This window comes from Pygoscelis adeliae, unplaced genomic scaffold (genome assembly GCF_000699105.1).
Source record: "Pygoscelis adeliae isolate BGI_AS28 unplaced genomic scaffold, ASM69910v1 Scaffold255, whole genome shotgun sequence".
NCBI lineage: Eukaryota > Metazoa > Chordata > Aves > Sphenisciformes > Spheniscidae > Pygoscelis > Pygoscelis adeliae.
This window is the reverse complement of record NW_008824872.1, coordinates 223,664-234,478: the sequence shown is the minus strand read 5'-3', so window position 1 is coordinate 234,478 and position 10,815 is coordinate 223,664. Positions and strand designations below refer to the sequence as shown.

The 10,815-nt window shown below is 45.6% G+C and overlaps 2 protein-coding genes across 2 annotated transcripts in view; both read right to left on the bottom strand.

The window, feature by feature from the left end:
• Positions 1 to 4,931: 4,931 nt before the first annotated feature.
• LOC103917385 (olfactory receptor 13G1-like) lies at positions 4,932 to 5,462 on the bottom strand. Its single transcript, XM_009324511.1, has one exon. It carries the CDS (start codon positions 5,460 to 5,462, stop codon positions 4,932 to 4,934), a length of 531 nt encoding a protein of 176 aa, XP_009322786.1.
• Positions 5,463 to 9,987: 4,525 nt separating this feature from the next.
• Positions 9,988 to 10,815, bottom strand: part of LOC103917384 (cathepsin G-like) — a 2,379-nt gene continuing 1,551 nt past the window's right edge. Inside the window, exon 4 of the mRNA XM_009324510.1 lies at positions 9,988 to 10,224. Coding sequence (XP_009322785.1) covers positions 9,988 to 10,224 — 237 coding nt within the window. The remainder of the gene's footprint in view (positions 10,225 to 10,815) is intronic.

Sequence of the window (10,815 nt, the reverse complement as noted above, 5' to 3'; positions counted from 1 at the left end):
CTCAGCAGGAGAGGATCTGGATCACAGGAATTACACTGGAGATAATAATTTGTCCATTTTTCATTCTGAAGAGATATGAGGAAAAAACATCTTGGAGATGATAGTTAAAAATCAATCTGTCTGATCAAAGCCATGAACAAACTGACAGATATTTGAAGGTGGCCCAGCCATGAGTGGGAGCTGGACTTTCGGAGGTCTGTTCTATCCATGGTTTGAAGCCACCATTCCAGTTTAAGTGTCCTGTACCCTCACCTGCTACACGTTGCCCAAGAGCAGAGAGCAACAGTATTGCAGAAGAGGCGGGCTTTACATTCTTCCAATTAAACATCTTGTTCATTTGTGGTTAAGCTCAAGATTGGTGAGGATGATTAGGGAGAGGAGTATTTTGTAGTATGGTTGAGGTCAAAAGTTTATGGTAAGGTCTGTCTTCAGTCACAGATGTTATCTGCATGATTTCTAGCTACTGAAGTCAAATTTAGATGAGGGAACTGAGGAAGTGACATTTTCAGCTTTCTTTAGTGTTTGCTCCTTTGTCTGTGCTGCAAAAAGACAGTGTTTCCACCAGCAAATGAAAAGGAGAAGAAATCACATACGAGCACCTTGTGTCTCTTTAGAATGGGCAATCTGACTTGGCTCGTGGAGAGTACTTTTCTTCCCAAATGCCCTTTCTTTCCTGAAAGTTGAAATCAAGTGTAAGGTTTCAAGCAATCCACAGAATTCTAGTTGTTCTTTAGCGAAATACATCAACGCAGGTGAATGAGGACTGAATGAGGACTGACGGGCAGCTCTGGTCCAAGGCTGAACTCAACTAATGGAATAAAAAAAAAGGAGAAATTCCTGCACATAGCCAGCCTGTTATGTAACTAAATAACTCATCTATTACTGTGCCAGGCTCACCAGTCACAAAGTCTCTAATTTTGGATCCTTGAGAAGTACAAACATAAACACAAACCAATCCTTCCAGATGGGACAAACTAAGAAGTTCTTAGATTGTGTTCCAAAGATGATATTGTAAACATGATATTGTAAACTGTAAAGATGATATTGTAAACTCTAACAATATGGGTGGAACAAAGAAATAAAGCCTATTCATTTTTTGTAATACCTAGTGTGGACAACAGACGAAGGCTGGAATAGGAATAATTCCCAAGGGGAAAGGGAGGATTTCCCATAAAGACTTTCAGAAGGGTTAGTTTGTGCTTTTTCTCATTTTCTCATACTCATTGCCCTCCCACCCCCTCCACCACTCCCGAGAAGGTGCTAAGCGTTGCGAACTATGCAGGCTTCTGTAAAACCCGTATTCACATTAAGTAAGAAGAGAAGAGAAGAGGTTTCACAATGGTTCCTTTGACCACGAATGAAACACAAAACTTTCATCTCAATGGGATGAAATTTAGCTTCTTTCAGAAAGGAAGGTGAGAAAGGTGGTGGCCTTTGTTTGTTGTGAGGTGCCCACCAAGTTCATTGCTTTCCAGTCCTCTTTGACATCCCCTTTGCTTCTTGTTTAAATTCTCCTCTCTCACCACTGCTGTGGGTGTCACCTCTCAAATGTGGTGGGAAAAGGAGCCCATCTGCTGTTCATCTTTGAATCCTTCAGGGTACCATTCAGCAGCTACGGAGACATGCTGACCTGAGGCACTTCAGGGCTTTAGATCTGCCCCATGGAGATAGGAATGAGGGCTGGGAGAACCTGTGTGATCAGGATCCCACGGGCTTTCTCCAAGAGCGCTGCAGAGTTCAGCTGCGCCTATGAGGAGAACATGAGCAGTAGGTAGATCCCATTCCTCCAGAGCCAGACTGTGACTGCCTCACAATAAGAGCTGACTCTGCCTATCCTGATCCTAATTAACACCTTCAGTTTCGCAGTGAGGTTGACCTCAGCTCTGTGTATAACTAGAAAAGCTAAAAATATTATTTCTAAATGCCAGCAGTCAACCTGGAACCTTTCCTCCCTGATGTGCAATGTAGAGAAATGGAGATCTGGAGAGAATGGTTTCCTTTCTCTAACATTGTGCAAAAACGTTGGAGTTATGTGACTGCCATGTGGATGGACCCTGCCTGCCTTGCTGCCCTGGCTCAAATGAGAGCATAAGGGTCCTACGTTGGCCTTGCTTTGTAGTTCTCAGAATTGTAAAGCTGGGTGAGTCACTTATTTCCTCGCTTTGGGTTTGGGCCAAATTGCTTAAGCATGAGCATCTTGTGCCATTTGATGAGACACGGCCACGTGGGAGCTGGCAGGAAAAGGCACAGGAGACCTGTGTCCTACAGGAGCATCCGCTGCCGGCTGTAGAGAATACTTCAGGTCATCCAAAACGTTACCAAATGCTTATTTTTAGGTAACTAAGTTGCACACCAAAAAGTAGCTGAGAAGAATCCAAGCCCTAGATCCCAGGCAGAATTAGAGTTGGTGAGTTAAATCACCTCTTCCCATTGAACCGGAGAGAGGCTGATCTCCCTAGAGAATAGCAGATACTGAAAATACTGACGCCGACAGAAATCACAGAGCTGGGTCTATGCAGAGGCAAGATCAGACTGTTGTAGATCCCAGGCTTTCAGGCCTGAAGGAACTGGAAGCAAACCTATGTTCTTCGTCTGACTTCTTTCTGCAGTGCCATGAAAGACTAGCAAGTAGGTCTGCCCTCTGACAGTGACAGGTTCCTTCCTCCCATGACGTCACCTTCCACATCATCCCACTGATGGTGTTAAGGGAGCTGTTGCCTTTAGGTCCAGCCAGCCCTTTCCTTCAGCATCCTGAGTTCCCTGGAGAAAAGAACTTTATGCAAAGGAAGAAAAGATAAAGTGGGAAGAAGCAATGAGGCAGAACCAGGAGAGGTTGTCCCAGTGAGTGGAGGGACCAGTGTATCTGTGGAAGAAAAGCTTGGACAATCTAGCGTAAAGGATGTGGCAGGTGTGATCTCAGCTGCAGGGCAGCAGGTGGAACTGGACAGAAAGGAAAACTCCTTTGGGGTGACGTTTTGGGATTTGGGTCCTTGTATGAACTGTAGGCTCTGTCACAGGTCCCCAACATAATTGGCATGGCATTGCTCTGTAGAAGTCTTTCTCTGCACTGCTTCGACAGAGAGTCCCAAGTCAGGAGCTCTGGCAGGGATGTGAAACTGTTCAATATTTAAGGTGAGAACGCAGGCATACAACATTCCTTTTGCCTGCAAGGAATAAAGACTCTGCTGGTCAAAATCAGCGTGCCATTTTAAATAAAGTGTACTTATTTGCTTTAGGACTGCGTATGTATTCAGTGAGAAATATTTGTAAGAACAAGGTGTAGGGACAAATCCTACAGGCTCTGAAGAAATGACAGCTGGGTGTCACCTCCCGTGAAGTGGCTGATTCTGAACTAAATTTACTTCATCTGGCTGTCTCTGGGATTGTTTCCCATTGGAACCGAAAGAGCGTAGATGATGAGATCAGAGGAATCTCTCTTCACTGGTGTTTTCTGAAGTTTGGTGTGGTCAGTGCCCTCCTTACAGCAGGTAAAGTTATTTCTTCTTTCACCAGATTATTCTTATTCTGTAAGAAAACCACCAAAAAACTCCAGAAAGTGTTGTATGTCCCCTAGAAGATAAACTGTCTGAAACCTTAAGCAAAATGCAAAAGCAATAAGGAGAAGATTTAGGGTTTTTTTAATGTTTGTTTTTAGATTATTAAGTCCCTCAATCTTCTTTGCTTTCCTCCTTCCTTCCTTCTATTATGGCAATAAAAGGTAAAGTAACCAATAAAGCAGTGGAAGTAATCATCAATTTACTGCAAGTGAACCCACATCCCCTAAAATTTCTTTCCCAAGGCATCCAGTAATTTTCTTAACATTTTTTTCACTTTGTTCAACAAGATAGAGTTCTACTAACTGTGAGGAGGATTCAGAAGTCCAGCTCAGGTGGACAAATATCTGCCACCACATGAGGACAGGAGTGTATTCTGAGGCATACAGTATATCCTTCAGAAGACAATTGTGCACAGGATTTTACACACCATCTAAAAAATCCAAGGGCACACAGACAGTCATAGAGGAATATCTTAAAAATAATGTATTTCTAGCACATTATTGTTGTCTACTTAGGCTGTTTTTTTTTATTGTTTTCTTTTTCAGTGTCTTAAAAAAAAGTAAATCTAGGGAAGAATGAGGGAAAACCATGACCAATAGCCTGAGACTGAGCACACAGAATCATAGAATCATAGAATAGTTTGGATTGGAAGGGACCTTTAAAGGTCATCTAGTCCAACCCCCCCCTGCAATGCGCAGGGACAATCACCGTGATTCATTTCTCATAATGTTAATTGATGATTTGATTAATGATTTCTCTGTTCTTAAGTAAAGTTCTGACTTTATATTTAAAAACTTTAAAACCATAAATATTGGATAGTTTATCAATAGGCAGGCTGAGGTAACTGTAGGAGTGTATTCTCCTTTACAACAAGGAGAAACAGACCTTTAATGTACAAGAAGCAGAGGGAGGTCTGGAAAATTCAAATGAATTTCATCCTTAAAGTGCCTTTTCCTCTCTGCTGACCAGAAAGGGAGATTGACTCAAGAGATCACCGGTATTTGCGTTCCATCAGGTGATGACAGAAAAGAAATCTATGGACGCTAATAAACTCTAGTCTCAGCTGTCAGAAATAAGTATGAACACTTGATCAAAGCTACCATATAGCCATCTCCATTGAGGTCGTGCTCTTGCTTCCCTTTCTAGAGGGTTCAGAGTAACAAACACTTCTAAGGTACACTTCACCTCACCCTGCTCTGGGTATCCTCAGTTCAGATAATTTCTCCTTAAGAACTACCGTTGTTGCAGCATATGAATGTCAGTGAAAGCAATGTCACCCTTGTTAGCAGCCAAGGTTGACACAACACTGCAACTACCCATGAGTGTGGATCATGCAGAACAGGGCTGAAAAGTATGGGTATGTGGCTATGTGTATTAATTTGTCTTGGGAAATGGTACAATTTCCCAGAACGCCACTTTGATCACTTTGTTGTGCAGGCTGTAGATCAGAGGGTTCAGAGTGGGAGTCACCAGAGTGTAGATAATGCTCACTGTTTTGTTCTTCTTCTCTAATGGAGTGCTAGTTGGCTGGGTATAGGTGTAGATGATGGTGGAGTAGAACAAGCCAACAATAGCAAGGTATGAGGAGCAGGTGGAGAAGGCTTTCCACTTCCCTGCAGAGCCCTGGATTTTCAGGATGGTGATGATGATGAGGCAATAGGAGAGGATGACCAGCAGGAAACTTCCCGTGCCTAAGATGATGTCTGCCATGTAAACTGTGATTTCACTGAGATCGGTTGAGCTGCAGGATGTGGCAAGGTCTGGGGATATCTCACACAAGAAATTTTGGACTAAACTTGGCCCACAGAAGACCAGCTGTGCCACAAGAAGGGTGTTTATAAGGGAATTGACAGTACCGATTCCCGAGACACCAGACATTAAAGAGCTGCAGGTCCCCTTGCTCATTACGCTTATGCAGTGAAGGCAGCTTGGTGCTTTTTCTGATATTGTTTCAATGGAAAGTGCTTGAAGTGGCATGTGGGCTGTATAGTTGCCCAAGGATGCTGGTTTTTTTGTAATAATCTGTTGAATGTGCTGCATCTTGTCATGAGGATGGGATGGTGTGTTCAAGACCTGCTGGGATAGCACTGGAGACCTGGTCTGACCTCATCTGTGTGAGACTGAAAGAGTGATCCTTGGTGTGAACTCTCCCTAAAACCATGTGCAAATGTTGTCTAAAAAGGAATTAGTTGGCACCTTCCAAGGAGAGGTGGAAATGACCCTCCAGGCAGTATGAAGCGTGAGGGAACCACGTGATCTGAGGTGGAATTTGGCTGCATTCGACACGGTCACAGAACTTTATGTTTGTAGGCTACTAGAGGTCTTTCCACCAGACTGTCGTAAGCCACTAGTCCTCCATGACAGTCCCATGACGATGTCTGTTCTAATGGTGGGCCTGTAGATTGGAGAGTATTTGGAGCCTTGTTTGTTTCCAGTGCTGCTGCTTGGGCTTTGTATTTGAGCTCCACACAAATCAGCAGGTGCACACTGAGGCAGAAGGTAAAGATTTACAGTGGTAAATGTAGGGCAGCTACATTTAGGCAGCTAAATGTAGGCAGCTAAGGATGCAGAAACATGAGTAGCAGACTGTGAGGTCATCCAGGGTATCAAAGGCACATGGCACACCTCAGTGCTTCTAGGAACATGGCTGGCACCTCTCAAGACCTCCTGTTCTTGTAAAGGTCCCTGCACCTGAGCTCAGAGCTGGGAATCCTGACCTGACACTGTGCTATCAATGTACCGTAGTAGGTCAAAGCAGACTATCATACAGGCACTTTCTAATTTTGCGTACTATAAATACAGGAGAGTTTTCCTCTGGGCATGTGCTTGTGAGTGGAGCAAGGCTCCAGGTATTGGATCTCGCAAGGCCTTAGACTAAGGTCTGGATAATCCATTGCCTTTTGGCTCATGCCCCTTCAAGCCAAGGGATGCCAAGATGAACTTAAAGAAGAAATCCAGATCAAGGCCACTTAAATCAGTCCAGGCTTCCAAGGAAGGAAGGAGAAAATGAAGATACCTGCATTCCCATGTAGGTCACACAATAGGATGGGAAAAGAAAGTCAGACTGACTGACAGCAGTCTTGAATACTAGTGCCTCTTGGGAGTCGCAGAGGAAGCCACGGAGCTGATGGTGTGGCAGAGACACCATGAAGCATCTGACCCTTTCGAGAGCAGTGGCTGAAGGCCAGGTAGGTAATCCAATGCATCTCCAGTACACTGTGTCTCTCTGTTAAGGTAACCAAAGCAAATCCCAGTCAATAGTTATTGGAAAGAAAATAGTGTCAAATACAAACAAAATGTAGGTATCTGATCTAGTGGTGATGAATGAACCTCAGCTGCACTGATTATACCAACAAGATCTCCAGAGACTATGGAAAGAGCCTGGCCAAGCAGCTCCCATGGAGATACTGGTATTGCAGACACCTAGGGTGGGACGTAGTCATCTCAGTCTAAGGAAATTGTAACAGGGAGCCTGGAGAGCATCCTCGTTCTAAACGCATTACCTAGTCAGGTGGCTGAAGGGGGATGTGATGTGTCCTACCCAATGCTAAGAAATAAGCACAGAACACTCAGAACAGTTGAGAAAGTGAACATTTTGCTGCATGGACAGTTAGCGTTATCAGTGATGATTGCCTCTTAGTGTTCTTGTGTGATTTCGACCTTTGCAGCCACCTAAAGGGCAGCATCTGCCTAGACCTGCTTGACTTGCTTATTCCAAGAGGAGTATACAAAAAGATTAAGAAGCTGGATGAAACACTACTTTTGAATAGCAGCAGGGTCTTAGCTCTTTCTGCTACTAAGTACAACACTGCTGAAAGTGTGCTTAACCACAGCTTTGCAGTGATAAGGGGAGGGATGTGAGACCCATTGTCAGAACTGTTGCCTTCCTGGGGCAACTGGTTCTTTCACAGAGAAGATGCAGATGAGAAGCAGAGTTTGTGTAAAACAGCAGCTCAGATCCACCATTTCCTTTTTCTTCCAGCCAGCCAACAAGAAATGCATCTCTCCCTCACACGAGTGGTCAGGGTTGTCTCTCTGCAATACTGCTTTTTCCTTTGCCGTCTTTGAATTTTTCTATCCCATCACCACCCTGCAAGGGCACATCCTGGCCCAGCCACATGCAGCTCAGATGCTCCAATATGAGAAAACCTCCACATTTCAGCCCTCAGGCACATTACAGCTACAAAGCAAATGCTTCGTCTGAGGTTCAAGGGGATGTAAAGGAGAGAAAGGGTGTGAATAGGCTGGCTGGTGTCTTTACAATACAGTTTATTTGGACTCCTGCTGCTCCACCCCACTACCCTCACACTGAAACCAGTCCTCCCATGCTTTGAACCTGTGGTCCCCCTGTTTTTCCTTCAGAAACCCCAGGCATCCAGGTTTTGCCTTTCCCCATCCATAGCTCTGATCTCTAGACTTCCCTGCCTTCACAGGTCTGTGGACACCTTCCGCGCTATTGTTGGGTGGGACTTGTGAACTGGGGCAAAGGGGAGGGCTGAGAAAGGCAATGGAGCAGAACACAGCACCAGCTTGTGAATAGAAAAATTTGAAGAGAGGTTTTTCATAACTATGGGAAGGGTGTGAGGCAAGTGCTGGCTCTGTGTTAGTGGCTAACATGGTCCGTTCTTCTCTGCTCAGGTCTTGTCACACCTCACCTCACGCAAAGATGATGCTATGTAGCCTTCTGACAAAATGCAGCAAGCTCAGCAAGCTGAGAAGTGGGATGAGAAGAGTCATCTTTGTCTGGGGAATACAATCCCACTCTCCCACCCAAAGTCCCCACAGCCCCTGTGCTAGGAAGTGGATGGGCGTAGCGAATGCTAAAGTCCCTGCAGTGGATGTTCCTGTGGCCCCAGTGGCATGGCAGCCGTGGTGGGGAAGGAGGTCAAAGTGACCACTGCAGACTCTGTGGCAGGAGATCTCTGTGGCCATTAAGGCTCCTTTCCATGTTCCTGGTGAGGAGGGGGGGGCTGACATGTTGTCACCTGTCTCACAGTGTATCCTGTAAAAGAACCGTTTTTGCTTTTCTCATTTCTTGTATCTTTATCCAGGCAGGTCGACTCTCTTGCTAATCTCTCCCTCCTCAACATTTGCATTTCCACTGTGCCGGATCTTTTTGGTTAAGGTGACTCACAGCTTCAAAACCTGTACGGAGACAGAGCACTTGTAGAAGAATACAAGAAAGCAGCCTGTGGAGGCCATGTTCATCTTCCACATGTTCATTGGTGCTGCTGACTACTCCTTTCATGCTCACATGGCACACAGCTAAGACTGCATGTGAGAGCAGAAAGTGCTGGACCTAGAAACGGATATTATGGGGTGGAACTTCAGTGGAAAGGGATGTTATGGGGTGTAAGAGCAAAGCCAGTGTGGTGCAGGACTGGATGGAAAGCCTGGAGGGGGGGATGTGCAAGATTGTGGGCAGCCCTTGGTCCCTTCTGGCCATGTTATTTTTTCCTGTGGCAGGCCCAGGAATTGAGTGGCATTTGACCAGAAATACAGGTTGGTGCTTGGGATGACTGAGAGGAAGGCTTGAGAATTACTATGATATAGTTGGACATCCTGTAGCCTCTTGTATTCATACCATTGCAATTTTGGATGTTACTTGATTCCAAATTATGGTAGAAGGGAGCCAAGTACTTGGGGTGCAACAGGAGGACTTCAAAAGGTGGAGATATCTTCCTGCAGCTAAGGTGGAGCCTCTGGAGCAGTTTCTGCCCTTGTAGAGTTGTCCTGCTCAGATGATCCAATATGAGAAAATCTCCACATTTCAACCCTCAGGCATTTTACAGCTACAAAGCAAATGCTTTACCTGATGTTCAAGAGGATGAAAAGGAGAGAAAGGGTGTAAATAGGCTGGCTGGTGTTGAGTCTGTCTAAGGATCCTGAGACGGCTTCAAGCTGGTACTGGAAACCCACATGATCTCCCCTTGGATGCTGTGATGCTTCTGTTTCTGAAAGGCTGGGTAAATCATTTGGAAAAGTGGTTGTATCTACTTGCTGGCTTGACTGGAAGAAGCTGAGGGAGGGGAGGGACAGCATTTGCAGCCAGCAGGGATTGAGATCTACATCGCATGCCCTACCTACAATGGCAGGCTCAGGCTGTTCCAGAGAGTGTCATCTCCCCATTCTCACACCTGGGTGTTTCATCCTGTTCCCAAGAAGGCTGCACACACAAGCAAGTTTGAACATGCTTTTATTGGTGGCCAGAAAGCAGAGCAGGAGGTAGCAGTGTTGGGCAGCAGTGGGAGGAAGCGTGAAACTGTGTGTACTTGCGACCTGCGTTTTTACCTTGCCATTGAGACATTCCTTAACGCAGAAGCCTGTGCATATGCCATGAGAGCATCCCTGACTCCATTTCAGCTGCCTCTCTAAGCCTCTGAGCATCAGCAGATGTTTGATGCATTGTGGAAATGGGGCCCTGAGCATTTTAGTCAGAGGAAGGAGAGTCAGGTAGGTCTTGGAGCGCAAACTTCCTCAGCTCTTCACGTATCCAGGGCTCAAAATAGGACACTCTGGTAAATACTTTAGGGAAGATGCCGTATTTGGGTCCATAAGAAACAATGCCCTGAGCCTTCCCATTGCAGACTAATGGGCCACCAGAATCACCCTGTGAGGTAAAAGGAGTGGGAGGGGTCAGACATGTCAGAGCACAGCTCCCCCAGCTCTAAGGAAGAAAGTGGTCCTCTTGCCTCCCTCCATGTGAAGAACCTCCTCTTTTGACCATCTGCCTCCAGACCCAGCTTTGCCTCACTAGCTGCCTCACTACTCCTCTAAGCTGATCTGTGAAGCAATTCAGGCCTGGAGCCTGTCTGAGGTTCAGAAACTGCCTTCACAACCCTGAAAAGAACAATCTAGTCCTACTTTAGACATGTGGGACTATCCAAGCCATCCCACTGTGTCAGGAGAATATGACAGAGGATTTACATGAGATCTGGAGCCTGCTGGAGCTGTGGCTAGGCCGGGTAAAATAGCCCCAGATACGTAAAAAGGCACATGATGCTGACAGTTGGGCAACTGCACCCCGGTTCAATCAGCACATCAGCTTCAGAGCTCCTGAGAGGAGCCTCAGCACATCATCCTGAAGAATCTAGTTCATTTTAATCCCCTTCATCCCCCACCTGAGAACCAACCTGACCGTCTTGTCCCAATCTCATCCCAAGCTTGAAGCCCAAAACAACACTTACACGGTAAGTTGCTTTTTTGTTATCCTTATCACCAGCGCAGATCATAGACTGCCGCAGATAGTTCCTTTTGC